Genomic DNA, 25552 nt, shown 5'->3' with positions numbered 1-25552 from the left:
GGTTAGAAAAGCTCTACATAAATGCAGCAGTCCATTTTCCATTTACCGGTAAGACATCATGTTTTGAATAGACGTTGATTTATTTTGAGTTTATAGTCCTCTGTCGAGTCATGTTCATGTTACAGCCCTACAATTACCTATGGCTGGTAGGTTTTAAACACAGCCGTCACTGTGACCGGCCCCATCCTAGAATGAATCTCCTGTTTAAGCCGTGTTATCGCAGAGATACAGTCTCACGCAGTCTCATTTATCCCGATCTAAAAACGCATTGACATCCACCGCGATGTGATGTAATTCAACGTCAAATTTTTATCAAACCAGGGCGGCATGAGAAAAGAGAGAAAAGCAGAGCTGCGGGGCGGAATATAGATGATTTGATGTACTTGCAGCTCCACAGATGTTGTTTATCCTATTCCTTTGTGTCCACACATCTTCCAAATGTACACAAACCGCATTCAACCTAATCCTCAGCAGGACCTGTGTGGAAATGTTCCCCATGAATTGCTAATGTGTTTCTATGTACACGCGGCCTCGTTACAACCGATCTCACTGGTTTATTTCAAACCGAGGAATACTCGGTGGAACGACAGCACCTCAACAAAGACAACCTTCGGCTGAGCCTTCAGCAGAAACTATTTCAGCTGTGGCTCTCACTTTGGCCTTTTGTGTTTCCCCGGAAAAAGTTTCTTGGCGGCAAGTTAGATCGTTAATCATCATTCAGAAACGACTATGATAGATGTCTCATGAATACCGGAAACTATATTAGGGAATTACGCAACACACAGCCCCCAGGAAAGAAGCGAGCAGGTCTGGTCTGCTAGCAGACTGCGTGATATAACCTCCCATCCCAGCTCGCTGCAGCTTGACGAGTGCGATGCCCGTGTTAATTCCCTGTAATTCTGGCCACCTGTTCTTTATTTATCAAGTCTGTTAATCATCTCGGGTTCCATTCCAGACTCGGCTGGTTGTTGACTGTCCGGACCCCGGTGCGTCTCGACGGAGGCAGAGCTTAATAGGTTGGAAAACAGACAGAAGTTGCAAGTCGTGCCAGGCAGGCAGTCAGCGTGTCGCAGGGCTGTGGGGGGAATCGCAGACAGGCGTACAAGTCACCGCTGCATGGAGGGAACCTTATAATATACATGCTGCCTGTATGTATTTAGGTCAATTATGGCACTCGTTGCACTCCTGATCATCCCTGGAAGGACGGATCCCCAACTCCGCGTTCCTTCTCAAGATTTCTTCCTTGCTAATTAAGGGTGTTTTCTCTTGCCCTCTGGGGGGCTAGGGTCAGGGAGGTGTCATATCTATGGCCTGTTAAGCCCTTTGAGACTCTACCTGTGATTAAGGGCTACACAAATAAAATTGAAGAGAATTATAATGTAACACTGCACCCCCACCCCTCATCCCGCCCCGCCCAGAGCTACTTTACCTACACTCCCCAAAGGCATGAGGCGTACCTGTGGCCTAACACTCGGGAGAAGAAAGAGGTGTTGAGAGGCTCTCCGAATAGGTGCCAGTTTAAAGGTAAGAAAAATGGCAGCATATGTTTGCCCCCTTCCGGCGATGAATTATGGAAGAGCTCCGTGTGGTCGTCTTTGCTTTTGGGGCGAGAGGGGGCTTCTGAGGTTCCCGGGCTGTGACAGGACATGAGCCCCATTTCCAGAGAACCAAAGGATTGCGTTGACAGCGCGGGCCCATATATTTTTCATGATCCATTATCAAGATGACATCGTGACAAGGCTTTTTCCGCCGTGGTGCGTGACTGCACATATGGGTAGCGGACACATAAAATCCAATCACGGGTTTCTCGGGGAAGGAGGGACTCGCCCCTGTGTGGAGCGAATGAGTAAATGAGCTGGTGTTTAAAGGCAGAGAGGAGGAGAGGAATGAGAGAGTGGGAAGCAAGCAGGGCCGAACCAAAGAAATCCAAACGGGGGGAAAACTTGACTGAGATCTCCAATAGAGATAAGGTAATCCAAAGGGAAAGCACCGAAGAGCATACTAACGTGGTAAGGAGCGGTCTGGGACCGACACGCACGATATGACGGAGGTAAATAGAAAGAGGTCGAGATGCATTTGAACATGAATAATGTAAACTCCTGAGAGAGCCGAACATGGCATAAACAAAACGCATATTAATGACATATGCCCGTCTTTCTGCTGACATACTTCAAAGACTTGGAACGTGGGCTTGGAACGAGATCCCGTTAGGCCAGGGAAAGCCCAAGGCCGGGTTCTGATTAAGTTGTTCACATGGATCGCCTCGGAGGCGGCTATGGCCGTACGGGGTCAGCGGCAGCCCGCTGTTCGGAGCCCACTCCATCTCGCCGTCCTCCTCGATCTCCCCTCCGCCTCTCGCTCTCTCTCTCTCTCCTCACACCTTCCTGATCCCAGTCATCCTCCGGAGAGACTGCAGAAGCCGCCCAGCCTCGGTGGTCCTCGTCCCCCCTTCGCCTTCTCTCTCTCTCTCTCTCGCTGGCTGTCCACCCTCTCGCCCCCCCCCCCCCCGCACTTGTTACAGCCCAGATTTATTGCTGCAATCTGTCAGCGCTTCACGCATTGCCCCCCTGACGCCATCCCTTTGGCAATCATTATGCATATGTTGTCACTGGGATAATGTAGACACATATGCCACAGCCAGAAAACTCCCCTGGGCACAAGGAAATATGACCGGATACGGCAGGGGGATAAAAGGGGGGTGGGGGAAATTGAATTTACCAGCCAAAGTATTATTCGTAATATTATTATTAGCATCGGGATCGTTAGCGGTGTAGTGCTGCTTTTCACCCCGGTCCTGCCTTGCTCCAGAAGACACATGTGGCCCGGGAGGACAGCGAGAAGATGACACTTTCATGGTAATTGAAAGCAGCTGAACGCCAGGTCAGATCGGGCCCAAGAACGCCTGCATAATGAGCACACAGTAAATGTGGGGGGGGGAATCATGATAATGTGTTTTTTTGGTCTTTATTCCGAGCCCTAATGGGTCCAGGAGAGCGGTCTGATGTGCCGTGATCTACGCTCCGATCGCTACGCTACGATCGTTCACGAGAGGTATCAACGTGCACCCGACGGGCAACAGGAGTTACATTTCTTTGACCATTTCCTGTAATACAGGATTGTCTGAGCCTCTTGGGCTGCCGGCGAAGGCACTGACCATTGCAGTGACAATCCCAGGGGCCTTGGTGTTGACCAGTTCAGTGACAACGCCAGTGGCCTTGGTGTTCTGCCTGCAAGCCATGCCGGGGGTTACCATGGGTCCCAGTGATGGATCTGACGCATTTGGACTGGCTTCAACTGCCCTCTGAACATCTCATCCGTATTCAACCCTATTTCACAGGCTATTCTCCATTTTCCAGTAGTTTTTAAGGGAAAGTGGATGGTCGGCTGGTGTGATAAACAACAGGATAGAAACACTATGGCTTCAGTGGCTCAAACTTTAACACACGCTCAAAAAAACCTTGCCGTGACCTCTGTTCTGAGCCAGCCTGAGGTCAGCTGCGTTTCATTCTCTCCCGCGTCGAACCGTTCCCTGTCACTCTCTCATGCCCTGTCCATAAATCGAAAAGCCCCAAGGTTATGCTCTAATGACACCGATCTTCTGCAAGATATTCCCTCATTTTCCCGACTTTTTTGCCTACCGCTGGTGGTGGGGGGTGACTGCTGTCCCTTCGGTGTTCAATCTGACCGCAAAGGCCATAGGGCGTGACATTATATTCACACTCATCAAGCCAGTCAGTGAGCCCTCACACTCTGTGGACAGGGGGTGGGAGAGGTCAGGGTGCCTGGTCACCCTGGAGTCTGCTACCATCTTAGGATCAGAGCCCTCACTCCTAATCACTTTGAAATTATATGCAATGATCCATCCCTTTGTGGACAAGTAGACCCCAAGCGGCCCAGGAAAATGCCCACATAAAGGGGTCTTGCACCCCCAGAGAATGCAAACCGAAAGCTGAACTTCCTTGCGTCCTTGCCCTCACATGGGCGGTGTATTAAATCCCACGCTGAATAAATAAGACCCGATGCCGAGGAGCACGGGCTCGGCTCCGCCATGCGCTGCAGCTCCCCTGGGGTGCGTTGGTGCTCTTCGACAAACATATGGCGTCAACAACATGGGCGCTGGTTGAAAACGGAGCTACACTGGTGCTCTACGCTTGAGCTCTACACCAAAGCTTCGCTATGATTGGGCGGCAACAGAGCCACAAGAGAGGGGCGGGATAATCATCCATATTTCATATAAATTGTTGCAAAGTAAAAACAATTCCTAATCTAACTATTTCAAGGTTTTACTTTACAAAAGAAAATGCAAATTGTGTTGTTTTTATCAATAACCACAAGTTTGTACAAGTCTTTTCCCCAAACAAACACAATATATGATGAAAGAAGCCAGTGGTGGACCAAATTTGGCCTATCTGACCCAAAAGATATTATATATTCACCAAGTAGAACAATAAAGGCCTCGGGCAACATCCTAGCCATGACTAAATAAAAAAAATCAATTGTGTGGTATGGAGCTTTCTCTTTTTGTGTGTGTGTGTTAGCCTGCATGGGTGTGTTTGTGCATGTTTGTGTGTGTCTAAACATGTTTGTGTATAAGTTGCCTCGCAATTGTGTACGCGTGTGTTTGTGTGCACACATGCATGTGTGTGATGTCGAGTGTGTGGGGGTGGGGTGGGGCTGAGGCACTGCCAGGTTAACTGTTGTTACTTCTAGGCCAATTGCATTCCCTTTTGGAAGTAAATAACAAACAAATGAATAAAAAACGTGCATAGTGGCCACTGAACTGAGTGTAAACAGCAGAGTGCTGAGACCTGGGGGGCAGAAGAGTTCTATTTGTTCATCAGCAGAGCCCAAGGCAAAGGTTGGCTGCCAACACTAATTCCTCTGCCGTGCAACACGACGCCGCCAAGCTACTGTTTGAATTACGACCGGCAATTATTATTTCCGAGCGAATAATTGAAGAGGCTTCCGATAGGGCAAAGGGATGCAGGAATGAAACCGCATGGCAAGTCGAGGAAAAAGTATAACGAGAAATGTAGAAGCACAGAATTAATTAGAGAGCTGAGTGCACAAAGTATCTATCAGGGTTCGTAATGAATATGAAACCAAAACCTGATTATGGAAAATCATTGAGATGCGGGACGTTTTGTTTCAGTGTTTCGACGGGCTGAGACAATGACCCCCATTGTCCACAATACCTACTGGGGTTCACATCAAATCAATTGAAAAGGATGAAATTGGTAATTGGCCGCTTGGCAATGCAGAGGCATACACTCTTTTAGAGGTTTTCTCTCATGAGTGTCGCAAAACCAGTGCGGTTCAATTCAACATTTTTAAACTAAACTTCATCCTTGTACTTCCAATACTTTTATGATTTGAAGTAAATTAACTGAAAACCCGCGCCTGCAGGCATTGCAATAACCTTAATGGACAGACAGTGATTGCAAGGCAAACATGAAGGCCTGTACGGTTTGGCTTGAAGACGATGTGGAATGGCATTCAGAGCCGATCTTCCATGCCTCAGAGTAAATCAGCTAATTAGTTTAAGGACGAAATCTGGTGAAAATAGGATTTGATTCTCCATGTTTTGTTTGGATCTAGAAAAACACACAGACCAGCTGTATGTGTATGTATGTATGTATGTATGTATGTATGTATGTATGTATGTATGTATGTATGTATGCATGTACGTATGTATGCATGTACGTATGTATGTGTGTATGTATGCATGTTTGTAGCTATGTATGTGTATGTGTATGTGTGTACCCCCTTTTAGGCTATCATTCATATTGTGCATTAAAAACATCTATTTCACTGCATTTAAAAAAAAAAAACTAAAATAGAAAGACTTAATTTGGGATTTTCTTTGAATAGTGTGAACAGTATAGCTACAGATGACTAATAATGCAACCAGTTTTGAATGTAATTTATTGCTGTCTCGGTATAAACACCCATCGGGAGAAATTACTTACATGCTGTGAAATGCTGCAACGCCCATTATTATTTCTACGGCTTGTGAAAATATTTCTGAACTTTGCGACAATGTATTGCTGCTGGTTGGTAAGCAACACATAAGGCTCAGGTCAACAGACACACACACACGCACACACACAAACACACACCGTGCCATGATTGCAAGCTAAGAATGAGAACCATTTCAATAGTGAAAATCAATTTGTGTTATGGTCGCACACCTAACGAATGTGAATAGGTTTAAGGGGCTACTTTTAGCGCAGACACCACATTATTCTCAACACAATATATCATAAAATGCCCACACGAGTGAATAAAAACAACACGCATTCATAAAATCAAACACAACCCAAATGACACTAATCATCCAAAGTGGCTCACACCCTTTGTGCGCGCAACACAACACAAAGCTAAACGGACCGTTCAATCAATAAAAGCATCACGACATAAAAGACTCCGGCGCACAGGATTCTCATAAACATCTTCAAGTCATATTTCCCAAGGACTGTCCTGTCTTCGGCGGTGACAAAACGGGAGCAGAGACGTCCGTCTATGTGATGCACTCATCCCCCTAGGGGCAGTTCCCCCCGAGTCCCGCGGACAGCATTGCGAGATGATATTTCCCACTGACCTTTCCCTGTCAGTTGAGCCATCTTGACACAACGTCTCAAAGGCTTAACAAACACCACAGGTCACGACAGGGACCGCGTCAGTCACATGCCTGGCTGCTACTGCATCACCGTGGCTGGTGTGTATTCTGTCTGTGATATCAGTTTTTAAAAAAGTAAACACTTTTGCTGGAAGATTAAATGTCTCACAATAAGACACAATCCGTGCTGTAGGTGTTTATCACATCCTCGTGCTTATCGCATTAGCAAGATATGAGTTGTGTCGAGAAATCCAGTTTTAAGTAGTGACCGTACACTCAAACTGTAGGAATTCGTTTTGAAAGTTTAACTTAGGTCAACACGGTGCTAAAAAGGATAAGAGGCTTTTAATGCAGTTGTACCTTCTCATAAAAGATACAAATTGTGTTCAGAAATATACGAACACTCAAAACTTGTAGGGACCGTTTTTAAAGTTTAACTATTCGCTCAAAACGGTGCCAAAAAGGATAACCGTATGTTAACGCAGTTGTACCTGCTACTAAATGCAGTCTACCTCGAGTACAACATAACCGTGACTTGTGGCATATTTCACACACGTGAATGAAATCCTGTGCGTTATGTCCCAAAGCTGGTGAAGGGGTATATCACCATCGTTTTAACGACAAACGCCCCCATTTGAACCACACTACACCCTTTGTGTCCATGTTTCCAGCCATGGTTAATATCATAGACACTCATCCCAGAGGGAGGACGGCCCCATCAGCACGATGCTCGTGCAGACCCGTGGATCCATAAAACCCAACGTGAACAAAGGAGAGTCGGACCCAAACCACCCATAACTCGGGGCGGGTCGTTTGGCCGTCCGGTTCTGTACATTCAAATGCATCTCCGGCTCCCACACAACAATGAAAGCCTTCAATCAATGACTCACTCTACCTTAATATCCGACGGCTTTATGAGAACAGCGTGATGAACAACCCCCCCCCCCCCCCCCCCCCCGCCCGGCAGCCATCTTTAACAGGACTTACACCGCAACATAGCATCTCTCTGAGTCTCACTCCAGAAATCTCACAGGAAAATCCCTCGAGGCTTTCGGTGGGAGCGTCGCGTCGCTCCACGACTTCCACACCCCATTAGGCTTTTTCTGAATCGTCGGTTCATTGCAGACGCTTCTATTCCTGTTCTATATTCGTACAACAAAAAATAAATCATCGGCCGGTTCCGGAGGTCCGGGGAAATTAGGACATGGTCACGGAGCGTCTTAACTCCTGGGTTTGGATTGTCACACGGGGGGATTAATCCCAGCCTGGGAAAAGGCAAAGGATTCTTAGAAGGAAAAGACAAACCCCCGCCGTGTGATGTGTGAGGAGCACCTATTTGTGTTTCACACGGAATATTGAGGTGAGAAGCACGGCGTTCCGGTCGGCGATCAGTGCCGCTGAATTATGTATAGGCGGAAATGAGGGGTGCCGGCACGTTGGCTCACTCCCGTTTATTCCCGGCGCAGCCTTGCAGGGCTCGACCTTGCTCTCCATTACCGACCGAGCGCGGTAGTTTTCATGTCAACGTAATCATTCCTCTTTTTTCCCATTTTACGGAGGAAAAGCTCCCCTCCGCCTCCGTCACCAGCCTTGAATCGTAGCTCGGGTCCTGGGCAAGGAGCTCACAAGAAGGAGGAGGAGGAGTGCTTGTTTGTCTGCCCATGTTTATTTGAGTGACCGACACCGTGGTTGTGAACCACTTGGCTGACCGTTTCGTCACCCTCTCGCGGTTGAGATCAGACTTCATCACCACAGCGCTTTTGACATGCAGTCGTTTATTGTCTTGTGCATTAATGTTGTCTGTCTTGTATATGCCATATCTTGTACATCTGTCTTGTGCATATCTTGTACATTTACGATGTCTGTCCTGCTTGTCTCAATGCACCTTCCTTTGACATTTGCACCATGCGAACGAAAACTGTAAAAAAAAAAATCTGAATCAACAATGTAATAATAATTTGGATATTAGGAGAATTGCAAAATAAATTGGGTGCAAAACAGAGAGTGCATGTCTTGATGCCCAGTCACCATGCGAACAAAAACTGAAAAATGTAGCTTATTCATTAAAAAATGTATAATCATTTGATATTATTGGCCTTTTGATATTAGGTCTCACCTGCGGAATAGCAGGGTGTAAAGTGAGAGAGCGTAATAAAATCCTTGCTCTTGAGGCCTGCGGTTCGCGCTAAGTGCACACGAAGAGACGTTCATACGCGCTGTTGATCAACGCTGTAACCACGTTCAGTATCAGAACGACACAAACGAAATGCACTCACATGAAACGGAGCGGTGATGGGAAGTGATCGGAGCGAGTGAGAACATTTATTTGACGCCGCGGCTGTCACCTTTGACAAAGTATTTTGAGTCGGAGACGGTTAATCCGTCCCCCGTGGGCATGCAACATGATTATTTAAAGAGTAGTATCCCTGAGACAGGGCTTCGACGGAGGCCTGTCTGAATAGGAAGTCTACCTGGTTGCCCCTGGGTTGTTCCTAACAGCTAAAATACAACTTAAAGGGACGCTATTTAAAGGAGCTGCATGTTGCTCAGGAGGTAGAGTGGGCAGGAGGTAGAGCGGGTTGGCTGGTAACCGGAAGGTTGCTAGTTCGATCCCCGGCTCCTCCTGATTCCAACGAGCTGGCTGTCGCCTTGCATGGTTGACTCCGCCGCCGGTGTGTGAATGGGTGAATGTTAGGATATTGTAAGGGGCTTTGAGTGGCCACTGGTTAGAAAAGTGATGACGACCATAATATGGCATCAGAGATTAAGGAAACTTAACTCTTAGACTAAATACTGTCTTTTCCAGGCAACAATGCTAGAGCCATGTATTTCCTTGAGAAAGACTCTCCGGGTCGATGTTCTTGTTTTTGACTGGTGTGATTCACTAGCCTCGGAGTTGACTGCCAGACATTCAACAAATTGGCACAAAACCTGAGTTTGCTGCAGCCATGGAAGCAAACAAACAGACTGAGATTGAACTGAGATTGCACTAAAGTCTCCTCAACCTAAAAGCCTATTCCTCTATCGATAAAGCTTGATGACCACAGCTGTGCTTGAACAAGGGTGACTCTCGGAGATGCATTTCGTCAGCCTCATAGCATAATTGCCTAAGTCGTATTTCTGCCAAATTGTGATATCTAACCTAACTCAACTCTCCTAACGCTGCTGATTCATTGTGCCTCATTAGTTATATCCTAAGCCAATCAAACTGCTTTTTACATTCCATTATAACTATCTGCCTAAGTCATCTATTTGACTTGGGCATTTTTACTTTAAATACAAGATGAACCTTAAAATATATTTTGGGCATTTATGCTATGAGGCTAACGATTTGAAAGATGAAGAGAGCTTAGAGCCAAGAAGGATTTCAGGTGTAATGCCCAGTTAGCAAATTTTATACTGCGCATGTTAGCTGAATTAAGCTTCCGCTGACATCAGCCTATAACCGTATGACCGTAAACACAGCCAGTCATGCATCCATCCATCCAACATTAACCGAGTTACATTATATCCACATGAGCTGGTCCATAATTCGCAAACATTAAACCGCAAAAGCTTTAATCAGCCGATCAATTCACAGTGTAGGACTCGCCGTCAAGTACCACGGTCAACATAGAATAAATAGTGCTTACGTCCAATACATAATGTGGCACTCCGTCTGCGCTCATGCGCGTTCAGTGTCCTCGCCCTGGCAACCCGCATGAGCTGTCGGTCTGGGAAGGAGAGAGGGGCTGGGCAGACACCCCCTTCTCAAATATGGTTAATGCGGGCTGCAGCACCCGCTTGACTGGGTGTAGGTGTTACAAATAATACCTTAGAAGATTGAGGGGGATGGGACCGCGGGGAGCTCGTTCTTATTTCAACACAGGCTTACACATCTCCTGAATCGTGTTGCCCCCGGCAAAACTGCTAGGCAGGAGGAGAGTTTGCTTGCCCACATTCACTACATCAGCACTACATCTCTCAAACTGGCAACTTTCAAATGGGGTCTGTTTGTGTGAGGATGATGAAGAACATGAGAACCCCTGACCTTCCATGAGGGCCCTGGAAAGGCAATTTACTGAGAGGCATGGTGACTGTTGAGAATTTAAATGGTCCACATCAAAGAGAGAGAGAGAGAGAGAGAGAGAGAGAGAGAGAGAATGAGAGAGAACGAGAACGACAGAGAGGGAGAACGAAAACGAGAACAAGAACGAGAGAGGGAGAGAGAACGAGAGAGAGCGAAAACGAGAGAGAGAGAGACAGCGGGTGTAAATGTTGGTGTGTGTGAACAGGGGTTCACCAGAGTGACGAGAGAGAGAGCGAGAGCGAGAAAAGAAGAGCGAAAAAAGCGAGAGAGAGAAAGCGAGAGAGGAGAAGAGACTTTTCAATGCTTACCAAAATCACCGGGGACAAAGATGTCATAGAGGCAGCTCTGGCCTTTGGTGTAATTATGCGGGTAGTTTGGGGACAGCACCGTCCCCTCGGAGCCCATGGAGCGACCTCCACAGGGGGCTGCGGACACACACAGAGAGAGGGAGAGAAAACACACTGTGACGTACGGAGTCGCCCCGGGGAAGGAGGAGTAAATACATCAGCAACGGAAATAAATGACAGACATAAACAGCGCACAACGTCGGATAATAAGTTAGTAAATGAGGAACAATTTCAAGGCAGTTCCATTCCCACCGGCGTAGGTGTGTGTGTGTGTGTCTGTTTGGATAGACATCTTACTGCTGGTGAATATTTTTTTGTATGACTGACGACAATGGTAGATGGCAAAACAAAAGAAGATGGGTTTTATTTTCAAATCAAAATTCAGCAGAGAAAACATAAGTTGGACGTAGGGCTAAAATTGAAAGGCCCATCTTTCATCAAAGCACACAACTATATATGAATATATATATATATAATCCACATGACTGCCAGCAAAATAAGGCCATAATAACAGCTTTTAGTCTGCAAATAGAAAAACATTTTTGATGGTTTCATGTAAAGTGAACAACAGAAACAGCGCAAAAGATAAATGCAAAACAGAATAGAAATACATCTGATAGACTGCAATGCTGCGTCGGGGAGATTGCCTGTGTGGTCGATGTGTTCACGGAAAAGTCTCCCCAGATCCGTGCCTTGGACACCAGTGACTAGAACTAGTACTATAAGTTATTCTTTAACTTTTCCCCAGTGGCGCCTCCGACGCAGACGCTGGGGCGATGGGGCCATCGTCTCAATCAACACACACACCTCGTCTGTCATGCACCTGCACGCTATTATCCAATCTTAAACTGCTAATGATGCAGTAAATTCCGTCTCCCCCTCCCCAATCACAATTGCCTCAGACATCATGGATCTCAGCCAGCAGGTGGGTGGGGTGAGGGAGAGGGGGGAGAGAGGAGGAGGAGGGAGAGAGGTGGGGGAGGGGAGGCCTCCATTGTAAACAAACACATGCTAGTCATTTGTCAAACGAGAGCTGTCTCGCCAGCTGTTTCCCCGAGCCCTGTCTCAGCCCGGGTGGCGTGCATGTCGCCGTGTGATGTCATCGACTGTTGTCACCGACGACCGTGAGCTCTGACGCATCAGCAGTTTTTCCCTGGCTTTCGCTCGGGGGGGGGGGGGTTCTTTTCCCCGCCGCACACAGGTGTGAAATCAGGAGGATATAGGATGACAGAGTCGCAAAGGGGGGAATCCAAAACAATTCAACTCGGTTTTGAAACGGAGCAACGACAGCGGCGGTGGCGGCGGCGGTTCCGGGAGAGAGCTTCCTTTGCCGAGAGGTGAGGTGTGTACGTGATTACGCTGTGTTGAAGTTTAGCCTAAGTGGAGCTCCCTCAAAGTGACGGCTTTCGGGAAGCTTGCCTTTGCCGCGCCGCGAGAGATGAGCGGGGAAAAGTCTGGGAACGTCTGAGGTGAAGGCTGCCTGCGTGTTCCCCTGGCAGGAACGAGATGGCCTCCGTTTCACCTCCTCTTGATGCATTCGACGGATGGAAACAGGCTACAGTAAATCCTCTGCCTTGTTTGCACAGGATATGGAAACTGGGTACAGGATATCCTGTGCTTGTGTGCTCAGGATATGGAAACTGGGTACAGTATATCCTGTTCCTTCCTTCCTACAGTGTATCCTGTGCTTGATTGCACAGGATATTTAAACTGGGTACAGTGTATCCTGTTCCTTGTTTGCTCAGTTCCTTCGACTTTTGTGCCAGAAGAAGTTATTGCGTTAATGAATAGGAGAAGTTTATTGGTATGGGGAGATGTCGATGTCAGAACCGCAGAGTCACTCTCCAGCTTCAACAAAAGACTCAAGGCTCACTTGTTCAGAGTTCACCTAGACTGCGCATAGCCTCCCTTCTTACCCCTATACCCCTCTTACGCACCTACAGTATGTAGTACGTCCTTGCACTTAATGTACACATGTATTGTATGGTGTATGTCCTGGCACTTAATGTACACACTCATTGTATTTTGTACATCCTTGCACCTAAATAAATAATAATAAATAAAAAATAGTACTTAAAATAATATACATAAAAATAGCATTATGTAGCATCTTATCCTAGCTATCCCGGTTGTATAAAGTTAAAGTTGTTAATACTTGGCACGTGGTACTGTAATGAAAATTGACAATAATAATTTCTTCAGATATCTGTATATGTGGGTTGTGGCATCATCCCTAAAACATAAGTGTCATCTAAGCCCTTTTCCCGCTGGGTCATTCGAAAAGACGCACGCCAAAAATACCCCCAGCGACAATCACTTTAAAAGCAACCCTGCTCACCTTGACAGCTTGGTTTGGCCCGGTCCCATTCCGGCCTCTTGCTGTTTCCCATGATGCAGGTGAGCGTGGAGTAGCCCTGCAGCACGTAGCCAGCCTCGCACTGGAACGTCACCATGGAGCCCAGCTTGTAGTCGGTGCCCATCCTGGTGCCGTTCATCACGTTGCCCGGATCAAAACAAGCCTCCCGCAGTTTGGCTGGCAGCCGCGAGAAAGGGTGAAATTACAATGTCAGCGGCGGCAGGGGGGATGGGAGGAGAGAGGAAGACTTCCCAATTAAGAGAAGATGTGTGAAAACGTTTTCATTTGGAAGTAAATAGGCTGATTGATCAAATAAAAGCGGTGTTATTAAAAAGTAATTTACACCATGGCACAAAAATAAAAAAAAGAAGGACGACTCGAGGGTGAATCGGAGGTTACCAGCGAGTACTTCAGAGGGAGGGAGAGTGGAAGAAAGAATCCATGTCGCAGACTTCAAAAAGCATACATACATATCCATCCATATTCCAACTAAGTCCCAGTGCCTTTGGATCGGAGCGGCGAAACACATGTCTCTCCATGAGCTCACAGATATACAGTATATACTGAGTAGACATTGCATTCGGCTCCTAAGCATGCGTCAACAATGCAGCCATCTTGCCACGGGGTAAACAAACACATGAATGAATGAACGCCCGATGGGGCAGAGGTCCTTTCCCAGTCCAAATCACTCTAAATCACCTTCAAGCCGGATTGTTTTCTGACATACATCAGACGTGTGTTTGTGGTAATGATAGTAAAAATGTATATGTATATCGATCTTGTATTTTTAATTTCTTATTACTTTCATTACCACGAACACACGTCCGACGTATGTCGGAAACCAATCCGCTTGAGGATTGCTTAAAAAGAAGGACGTTTTTTTTCGGACGTTTATTCATTCAGTTGGGTGGTTACCCCTCGGCGAGATGAACCAGCTGCGCAATTAATGTTTGGTGTCTTGCTCAGGGACACCTCAAGTCTCATGTTGGGGGGAGCCGGGGATCGATCTGGCAACCTTCAGTTACTAGCCAACCCGCCCTACCTCCTGGGCTAAGCCGACCCCATCTATGCCGTGAACTCCCCTACCTTTGTATTCCAGGTGGAAGCCGGTGTAGCTCACGGAGCCGTCGCTGCGGAACGCCAGGTACATGAAGTTGGCCGTGCTCTCCACTTTCTCCGGCAGCTTGCTGTCCTGGAAGCTCCCCAGGAGGTGGGTGTTGCTGTCGGGCCCGTCGTAGATGTACAGGAAGTCGTAGTTCGGCTCAATGCTGAAGCTGGGGGGGGGGCAGAATGACATGAGAATTGTTAAAAACGTGATTGTTGTTCTTAACCGCACGCGAGCATAACGGCGGCATTAGGTGTTTGGATTGAGGCGCTTTGTGCGCCGCGACACCTCCCCGGAGACGCACGCCTGCGTCGGTTTGCTTTGCATGCGCCAAGACAAAGAGGATAAAACAAATTAATAAAAAACAATATCTTTCCCCGAGAGGTGGGAATAGATTAAATAGTCTGGATACGTCGTGATGGCACGATATCTTCCAAGACGTCAATGGCGGTCTTGTAAGATTGCACTCCATACTAACTCAGCTGCAGTGTGGGAGAGAGTGAGCTAGCAAGAAAGTGTGAGAGAGAGAGGGAGGGATGGAGCGACAGAGATAGGGAGGGAGAGAGGGAGAGACAGAGAGTGAGACAGAGAGAGAGAGAGAGACAGAGAGAGAGACAGAGAGAGAGAGAGAGAGAGAGAGAGAGAGAGAGAGAGAGACAGAGAGAGAGACATAAAGAGACAGAGACAGCAAAAAAGAGACAGAGACAGAGGGAGAGCATTTGTTTTTAAACTAACAAGCTTCGTTTATGGCCAAAAATATCAATAGCCTGGAGATAATTGTGTTTTAGTTGCATCAAGGCAACCCCCAGAACTCCGACCATTCGTTCCGTGCTCTTAACAGGAGCGAGCAGCGTGCAGCCACCTCTGCATTGTGTTTGTTGTGGAGGACAAAGGGCACTGGCGACTTTTCCATCACAGAGGGTAAGGAAGCCGGGGAGGGCAATAGAATGCCCTCTCTCTCTCTTAACCGTCCGCCGGAAATGGAGTGTGAAATCATAATTATTCCGCAAAGACGGGCTTATTCAAAAAACCCAGCCGGCTCCGAGAACCTCATTTAGCGGCTACTGAGTGTACGGTCGGGATTCCTTCCATCTTATGCCATCCTGAACTTCACATCCACGCAGTTTGTTCCGCTAAGCCCACACAAACTCCCCTCCGTCGCTTAACGCGCGTATCCGACTTTACTCGACGTGGTGCCGCACTCACTCGCTCGCCGTCCCCACCTTAGAGGGCAACCAATTCCATGCCACACAGTACAGCCGGTATTTGTGCAGTGACTTATAAATAGAGTTCTGTCTGGCTACCAACATGGCCCACTTCTTCTATTTTATTTCCCATAAAGCTCAGTGTTTAAGCCACCAGACCATCTGCAGATAGGACGAGACTCTGTTCTTAAGGAAAGGAAAACGCACATTTTATTTCCAGGACATGGCAAAAGTCCTGGAAACGATTATCATTAGTCTGTTCTCGGGTTCGTACCTGATGAACGCCAGGGAGATGACGTAGTCGGAGTGAACGGCGATGAGCCAATCGCAGTCCTTGCTGTGCGGGTACGGCAGCGGGAAATTTGGGGAGAGGATGAATCCCGACGATCCTGTGACGTTCCCGCCGCATGGGGCTGAAGGAGACGGGAGAGGAGGAGGGGGAGGAGGAAACACATCAATCGGAATTTGATAAAGATAGATGCGTGTTTAGATAGGACCGCTGGTGCTGGGTGGACAGGGAAAGAGAGGCGATGCTCCACGCCAACATCAGCCCTCAGGGGATTTCCAGCTGCTGTAGTCCAACTTGGTTATTTTGGCAATGACAAAGCAGTTGCAGGGCTTGAAATGGTGTCTATTATGATAAAATGATTCTGTTCCAATAACCTGCAGTGGATATAGTGGTTCTCAGTGGATTGAGAACCACTGTAGTTCATTGCTGCCCTTCCCAGTGTTATCTGTTCGGGCTTTTAAACTATTTAAGTATAAAGAGGCCCACGGTGTTTTCAAATGTCAGATAGTGCTGTAGATGATAAAATATTAAAATACGGAAATTAACCAGGGCCTTTGTACATTTAAAAAATATTAGTTATCAAATATTTCACTCTGGTTTTTTTTGTTCTTTGGTGTATTTTGTCTTCTCGATCAAATATGGAAATCTGTCTCGTTTGTCTTTAAGAGCCAAATTTGAGTTAGTCGTAAAGTCTCCCAGCTTAAAGTTCAGTCAAACAGAACTACAATGCACTGCATGACACAACACAGAAATGTTCTGAAATATTGATCCTCTCTTCAGAGCCACTCACAACCACTTTGATGAGCTGTGCGTCACGACTCACTGTGGTTTCCATGCTTTGTAGTGCCGGACAGAACCATTGATTTCTCAAAGTCACTATGATCCCGCCAGGATTCACAAACCATTCCACCCTTGATCAGAACCAAACATGTCACATTCTGTTCACATGTTTGGAGGGCAGAAGTGCAACCCCTAAGCCTACTACCTGTGATTGATCACCGTTTAACTATCTTTGTCAAATAAAGTCGCTGCTACAGTATATACTGCTGTGGGGTATAATTTCAACTGCCATATTTAAACCGAAGTATTCCGCCATCGCCATGGTTTCAGGGCCAGCCAGAAAACATCAACTACAGGGCTGGCGTACATTAGTCAGAGAGGGATTTATTCGTCCGTGAGCCACAAGCAGTTTAGCAGCGGCTCAGGCACCACGCGCTTCCTTAGTCACTTTTGCTGGAGTGATTTCTCGGCGCGGTAATTAGCGGTGTAAGTGCACTACGATGATCCACGAGTAACACTGGGGCTGAGTTCCTAAGCAACCGCGGACGCGCCTGGCAACGCCTAAAATCCTCATCTCAGGCCCCCTCCCGTTTGTCCTACACATGCCTTAAAGGCACGCGGGCTAATTATGGCCCGTGCTGCAGAGAGTTAATATAATGGAATGACTCCCTCCCTCTGACTCTCTTCCCTCCCTCCCTCCTACTCTCCCTCCTCTCCCCCTCGTTCTCTCTCTCTCTCTTCCCCCTAGTCTCCCTCCCTCTCTCTCTCTCGCCCCATCCCTCCCTCCCTCTGACTCCCCCTCTGTCACTCTCTTTCCCTCCCTCTCTCGCCCCATCCCTCCCTCCCTCTGACTCCCCCTTCTGTCACTCTTTCCCTCCCTCCCTCCCCCCATACCTCCTCAGCTCCCTCCGACCCCCCCTCTCTCTCTCTCTCTCTCTCTCTCTCTCTCTCTCTCTCTCTCTCTCTCTCTCTCTCTCTCTCTCTCTCTCTCTCTCTCTCTCTCTCTCTCTCTCTCTCTCTCTCTCTCTCTCTCTCTCTCTCTCTCTCTCTCCTCCTCCTCCCCCTCCCCCCTCTCACCTATGCAGCTGGGGGGGCTGGGCTGCCAGTAGTATCTGTTTTCCACCTGGATGCAGGTGATCCGGCTCTCCCCCTGCAGCTCGTATCCCGGGTCACAGGAGAAGGTGACCGTGTCTCCGGGCTCCCGACCCTCCCCGTTGCGGCTGCCGTTCATGGGCATACCCGGGTCCCTGCAGGCCGTGGCCAGGGAGCCTGAGGGGGAAAAAAACACACACATACACACACACACGCACACGCACGCACACACACACACACAGACGCACACGCACATGGACACATACACACAGGCACACACGTTCATGCACACATAGACACACCAGGGACACACGTACACGCACAAACATGCACACGCACAAACAAGCAAGCACACACACATATACACACAAGCCCACATACATGTACACACAGACATGCAAGCCCACACAAAGACACACACACATGCACGCTCACGCACACACACACACAAGCACACACGCGCAAGCCCACATACATACACACGCACACACAGACGCACACAAGCACACACACACACACACACACAAACACAAATGAGTGTGTGCTTGCACGCCAGGCGCAAGCAGGTGTGGAGACCCCTGGACACCTGCACAATGGATTTCATATCGTGTCCTAGACAGCTGTCGGGCTCTCTCTGTCGCTCCAACACAGTTATTGGAAAAGTAAAAAAAAGGACCTAAAGAGATTAGGGGCCCATCTCAGCAGGTAAAATCTTGTAGGGGTTTTCCCATCGTATAGGTTATTTTCTTTTATACAAACCCAAAGCACAGCTGTGGAGCAGCCCTGAGTGCGGACGATTCGGGGGAATCTGATGCATTGTGAATAAACCCTCCCCTGAGACGAGGTTATTCGCAGACGTGACACGGTTCAAACGTTTCATAGGATAAACATGATTTCATCACGGAGGGACGGAGTCCAGCCACCAGCTAGAAGCAAGCAGAGGCCACTCAAAGCGCTCGACATTCTGTGGGCCAAGCATTCAACCATTGATACACACAATTATAAACACAATCTTTCAGCGATGGCGGTGGCAGCCATTAAAGCCAACCGTCGTCTCGCGTTGGAGCAGTTAGGTCGAGGTGTCCTGCTCAGCATCGGGCTAATGGGAACCAGCGAGGGTAACCATAGTGGTCACACTTGAGGAAATGACGCAGGTATAAAATTATACTTTGTAGTTTGGGTGTGTGTCGATACGGGCGGCATGTGGTTCTGGAGGTACAGCGGGTTGCCTTGTAGCCGGAAGGTTGCTAGTTCGATCTCCGAGCTCCTCCTAGAGTGTCGAGGTGTCCCTGAGCAAGACACCTAACCCTCACTGCTCCCGACGAGCTGGCTGTCGCCTTGCACGGTTGAGTCCGCCGTCGGTGTGTGAAAGTGTGCATGAATGGGTCAATGTTAGGCAATATTGTAAAGAGCTTTGAGTGGACACTGGTTAGAAAAGCGCTGTGTAAATGCAGTCAAGAAGAATATGGACGATGGCCAGCCATAGGTATAAAACTAATGAAAGCGCCATAGCTTAAATATTTTCTTACAGATTCCAAGCAAGTATTCTTATTTAAGAGTCTCGACTACAGAGCAGGCATCCTTCAACCTTTTCATCGCGGGGACCCCAACACAATTTCAGTGTCCTTGGGACCCAACTGCTCTGGGGGCACTTTGGAATTCGTGAGGCTTTTGTTGAACCAAAGGATCCCCGATTTCACCTCGGTCGGAGTGGTCTGAAGCGGTGAGCATACTTCAAAATAAATCCTTTTTTTGCGCTGGCCGAGGCCAAAGAAGTTCTTTGCAGACAAACTAGCTTTGTAATGCAGCTGGAATTTGGTCACTTAACGGACCATAAGTTACAACCAGTGGGGTCTTGTTGACATTGATTTCTGATTTATAACACAGTGTTCGAATTGCTGTCGTCTGCTGAGGTTTTTCCAATTTTGCCATTTCAGAGGAGTAGTGCAGTAAGTGCCAAAAAATAAGCTTGAGGAATGCGCTGGACAATTTCTCTGCAATCACGCCATGCTTTGTTCTTACGACCCTGCAAAACCTCTTCAGCACAACAAGTATCCTTTTTCGGGTGTTCTGTACAGGTTATCAACACGTGCAGTTCCCAGTTCGAGACACAGTTTAGGGAATGCTATCCTCTAGAGCAGTGGTTCTCGAGCTATTGTGACTCAAAAACACCCTCTCCAAGTCATTCAACAGATTGCACCTTCCACCAGCACACAGCGTTTTAGGGAGAGGAGGAGAAGATAATGGGGCTCTGTTGTGTCGCTTCTCAGGGAGATCGGCTCTCCCTTCGACCCTTCAAAGGACCCCCACGGTATACCGGTACCACGTACCGCCCCTTGAGCAGCACTGCTCTTGAGCCACCTCAACAACAACGAGGTACTTGGTTCTGTGGGACACAGAGAGAGAGAGACAGAGAGAGAGAGGGAAAGCGAGAGGAGAGAAAGAGCGAGAAAGAAAGAGCGAGAGCGAGATGGAGAGAGCGAGAGCGAGCGAGAGAGAAAGAGCCAGAGAGCCAGAGAGAGCGAGCAAGAGAGAGCGAGCAAGAGAGAGCGAGAGCAAGAGAGTGAGACAGAGAGAAAGAGAGAGAGAGCAAGAGAGAGCGAGAGTGAGCGAGCGAGAGAGAGAGAAAAAAAGAGAAAGAGCGAGCGAGAGCAAGGGCGAGAGAGAGAAAGCAAGAGCGCGAGAGCGAGAGCTTGAGAAAGTGTGCACTCACTGGAGAAGTCGATGGCGAAGCCCGACTTGGTGATGTAGAAGTCGGTCTCGAACTGGATGGTGACCAGGTTGAGCGTGGAGTGGATGCCCTCGGGTAGCAGGGAGCCGCTCACCTCCCTCAGGGACATCTCGTTGTCGGGGGGCCCGTCCCACACCTTCAGGATGTCGTGGGACGCCTCTGTGTCGAAGGCCAGGAACTGGAGGCTGGAGAGAGAGAGAGAGAGCGGCTGGGTTACGGTGAGATCTGGCTGTTGTCGCATTCGAAATGCATTGAAGTTGACGATCTCCCCATTTTGTGCGCACCAGGTGGCCTCTAGGCTGACAACCTGTTTGTCCTCATAGAAGCCCTTAGATCAGCTGAAATAGGTTTCAATCTGTCATTGTTGATCAGCGTTTACTTTATAACTTAGTGCTTGTCGTGGAAATATTAATCGCAACTATAAAATACAATTATATACAAATTACATTAACCTTGTTTATATAATTACTAGTCAATTTAAAAAGGAATTGTATATATTCTCCTTGGACCTAGAGATATCTTCATTCAGCTCTCTAACTGAGCGTTGTTAGTTGGCGTAGTCTGTCTCTCTCACTGAATGTATTCTTGGTAACTTTGCCGCCTGTATCTTCCTATGATCATGCTATAAAACTAAATCAAATATTTTGCTGGCCAAGTGTCCTAAAAAAAAACCGTATCCTTCGTCAGTGCTACATAAAATAGACTTCATTTATGTAGCAACGCGCTCTACAAGTTGAGCCTAACAACACAACTAGTCATACACACATTCACAAACAGAATCGTTCGGCGATGGCGGTGGCAGCCATTAAAGGCAGCAGCCATCTCGTGGGGAGCAGTTAGGGGGAGGTGCCCTGCTCAAAGTTTGGACGCCCCGACAGTTGGCTAATAGGAACCAGCAACCTTCCCGGGTCGCAAGACAATCCGCTCCACCCCCTGAGCCACTGCCGCCCATAACAATCCTTACCACGACCAAGAGGGTGGCAGAGCATCAGAATGTGCATTCGTCATTAGATAGAATGAATTGTGTAACCACACAAACCGTGATGGGACTTGCACCTCGGCTGCAAAGGGAGCGATGTGAAAAGCAACTTAGCAGCTAAGAGAAACATCCCCCCCCCCGCCCCCTTGCACCTTGCCATGAATAACATCAGCGGGTGCCATCACTGTCTGCAAACTCCCCCCTCCATCACTGCCTAATGGGGCATCCCGGGGCCCATCCACAGGGGCCTACGCTCTCGCTCACACCTGGCCCCCCCCCCCCGATACCGCGTTCACCTCCAACACCTTCACTAAACCCTTCCACGTTGCGCGAAAAACCTCTGCCTGAGTTGTTTTTATTTATTTTGTTATTCTCTTTACTTCTTTATAAGTGGTGGCAAGTGAGGACCATTTCCGAATTGTTTTGTGTTACTTGATTAAATGTCCTCCTTGTATGGTCAAGGTTATCTTCCCCCCTTCTATGGTGAGACGGCAAAACATGCCAATCAGGACGCCTTTATTGCTTTTGTGTTGTGATAGATTTGGCATACATAATATATATATATATATATATATAATACTGGGTAATTAGACATTTTGGACCAAACCATTAGCGGTGTTATCTGACTGAGAGCTGAGGCCTGTGGGCTATTTTTCCTCGGTGGCGTAATTACAAGAATAATATCACACAGTGGAGTTGTTGTTCAAGGAATTATGGAAATAATTATGTGGCGAATCTCTGGTTGAAAGTAGTTGCATATAATAACCAACGTATATAATCATAATAATTCAATCTTAATGAAGGAGTGTATATTGTAAGCACTGTATAAAAACATTGATTAAAAGACACCATCGCCAAGACCAACACACACCCGTACTCGTTTTGTAGGGAAACGAAAAGAGTGCCTACCTGACGATATTGCCGGAGTCCACCTCGATAGTCCAGGTGCATCTCAGATTGTTGTCGTAAGGAAATGGATATCCTGGGGACAGAATACGCCCAGTGGACGTGCCCTTAAAACTGCCACCGCACTCGGCTGTAGGGACACACACACACACACACACACACACACACACAAACAAACAAATAAGGTTGTATTTATTGTATTGGGTTATGCTGAGATCTGACTGTTGTCAAATTCAAACATATTGGACTTGATGAGTTATCCATTTTGTTAGCACCAGTTGACCTTGGGGCTAACAAACAATTTGTCCTCATGAAAGCTTTGACATCGTTGAAAAGGATTAGATCTGCTATTGTTGAGCTACTTACTTAAGCTACTAACTAAATAACCTAGAAGTCACACTGGCTTGGGCACAACCCAAGCCAGTCTCCAGGACAAATCATGAATCTAGCAGCTAAACAGCTTCTAAAAACCCACTATGTTCCGCTTTTGTTCACTCCTCCCTAACACACCGGAGCGCTCGCGACGAGCACTTCCTGCGCGTCCCAAACACTTAAGGATGCAAAGCGCGTGTTGTCCCGGAGTATACTTCCTAATGATGCCATTAATTAACTTTAAAAAGACAGCGTCTACAGAAACATAAACAGACCGGGGGCTGTGCTGGGTAAGGACGCAGCCGGGACAGGTGTTAATAAATAAAGCAGTACGGTGGCGTTCTCTCCCCGCACGCCGTCCCACCTCCCCTCCTCTCGCTTAGCGTCCGGTCGCGCCGCGAAACACAAACGCCACTTCACTATAGTCGGGGCGGGGAGATTGCTGGAGACGGACTTGGGACGCAGGTGTATAATCAACGGCGTCATGTGGTGTGGTGGAGGGGAGGGGTTCCTCGATGAAGGATGGAGGACGGGGCCCCACTTGGAATTCACCTGGCGGACGCCGCAGCATCGCCGGTTAGTATTGACCGAACCTCGTTGAACAGCTCGTCAATAAAAACACCCTTCCCCCCCCCCCCCCCCCTGCCTAATGCTGAAGACGCACAGACGTGTTCACACACGACATGCTAGCGAGGTCGTCATGTGCCGTTCGGGAGCGGCCAGAGAAAACGGAAAAACATAAACAAGTGTGCGTGTCTTTGTGTGTGTGTGTGTCTCAGTGTGTGTGTGTGTGTACCGCATGAGGGACAGGAAACAGTGACATTTAAAGTGCAATTCCGCACACGATCCTGCATTTGTAAATCATTTCTAACCCTAATCCATCACCGGCCGACGGATCGGGCCGCACAAGGCTTCCCAGGGCCCGGAGGCACACAGCTAATGGCTTTATCTGTTCTCTGTTCTCTCTCTCACTCTCTCTCTCTCTCCCTCTCTCTCTCAACTGTACCACCCCGCCTCGCCCGCTCAATTCGCCTGACAATCTCGTGATTATGCCCCATTGTGGTTCCCCTTGTTGTTGTTGTCGCTGTATGTCGGTTGTAGCGGCGGTGGCGGTAGCGGTGTTAAAGCGGATCATTGTTATTTGAAAGACAGGACAAACCCTGTCATCAACGTTCGCCCAACACTGGAGATGCCGGCACAACGCTCCGCAAACAGAGACATCGGCGGTGATCCCCGGCATTGGAACGACGGCTGTGGCTCCATCCCTCCCGTAAAGAAACACGTGTCAGGACCAACGGCGGGATCAGGAAACACGAGGGTTGCGTCAGCGCTCTGACCGGCGAGACGCTCTCAGCGTTTCCTTTGAACAGCGCCGCCGTCGAGGGGGAAGCGGTGTCCGACCGAATCAGCGGCGTTAATGCAACGCACGGGGGTGTTGACAGCCAGGGCCTGCACCGACCATGATGCAAGACCCCGAAAAACAGGCCGACAGACAGACAGGTGGAGGTGGAGGAGGAGGAGGAAGACCCCAGGAGAAAGAGAGAGGAAGAGCCGATACGAGAAAGAGAGAGGAACGCGTGGGAGAGACGGAGATCGAGAGAGACAGATAGAGAATGAGAAAGACGGAGAGGGCCGGACAGAGTGCGAGCAAGACAGACAGACAGACCGAAGAAGACAGAGAGCGAGGCCCAGAGAGTTAAATAGAACGAGAGAGAGAGAGAGAGAGAGAACGAGAGGGAGAGAGAGGGAGAGAGAGAGAGAGACACACACACACACACAGCAGGTGTAAGTGTCGGTGTGTGTACAGGGGGGTGAAGGGGTTCACCAGACTGACGAGAGAACGAGAGACAGTGGGAAAGAAAGACCCACATACAGCGAGAGACGCAGTGAGAAAGAGAGAGAGAGAGAGAGAGAGAGAGAGCGGAGCCAGGGCCCCAAAACGTGGAGAGGTGTTACCTATGCATGAGGGCAGGTTGTTGTCCCAGGCCCTCCTCTCCCCAGTCATGCAGGCCAGCATGCTGCTGCCGTGCAGCGTGTAGCCCTGGTCACAGCCGTACGTGATGGCGCTGCCGGCGAAGTGGCCCTCCTCCGACAGCTTGAAGCCGAACTGGGGCACGCCGGGATCATCGCAGTGGGAGAGCTCAAAGCCTAGGGGAGGAATGGGAGGAGAGGGAGGGGGGAGGAGGAGGAGGAGGAGAGGGAGGGGGGAGGAGGAGGAGGGGAGAGGAGGAGGAGAGGGAGGGGGGATGAGGAGGAGGAGGAGAGGGAGGGGGGAGGAGGAGGAGGAGGAGGGGAGAGGAGGAGGAGAGGGAGGGGGGAGGAGGAGGGGAAGGAGGAGGAGGAGGGGAGAGGAGGGAGGAGGAGGAGGGGAGAGGAGGAGGAGGAGAGGGAGGGGGAGGAGGAGGAGAGGGAGGGGGGAGGAGACGGAGGAGGAGGTGAGAACGGGGGAGGGGGTGGAGGAAGGGGAGGGGAGGAGGTTAGAATGGAGGAAGAGGAGGAGGGGTAGAAAGAGGAGGAGGAGGAAAGGGAGGAGGAGGCAGATAGTGGTTTAGGATTGAGTTATGTGATCCCGAGTCCCAGAGGGACCCCACACACACACACACACACACACACACACACACACACACACACACACACACACACACACACACACACACACACACACACACACACACACAGGCTATTCATCAGCATTTAAAGAT

The 25552-nt window shown here is 48.7% G+C and overlaps 1 protein-coding gene across 1 annotated transcript in view; it reads right to left on the bottom strand.

The window, feature by feature from the left end:
* The window catches only part of LOC307091457 (CUB and sushi domain-containing protein 3-like), a gene marked incomplete at both ends in the record, with an annotated part of 210064 nt that overhangs the window by 88539 nt on the left and 95973 nt on the right, over positions 1-25552 (bottom strand). The window contains 8 exon segments of the mRNA XM_079758444.1: positions 10997-11113; positions 13374-13568; positions 14478-14665; positions 15976-16114; positions 17848-18039; positions 20576-20778; positions 22482-22608; positions 24807-24998. Coding sequence (XP_079614570.1) covers positions 10997-11113; positions 13374-13568; positions 14478-14665; positions 15976-16114; positions 17848-18039; positions 20576-20778; positions 22482-22608; positions 24807-24998 — 1353 coding nt within the window.

This window comes from Pollachius pollachius (genome assembly GCF_949987615.1).
Source record: "Pollachius pollachius genome assembly, chromosome: 1".
NCBI lineage: Eukaryota > Metazoa > Chordata > Actinopteri > Gadiformes > Gadidae > Pollachius > Pollachius pollachius.
Note: the sequence above shows the minus strand (reverse complement) of the source record. Positions and strands in the feature narration are given on the sequence as shown.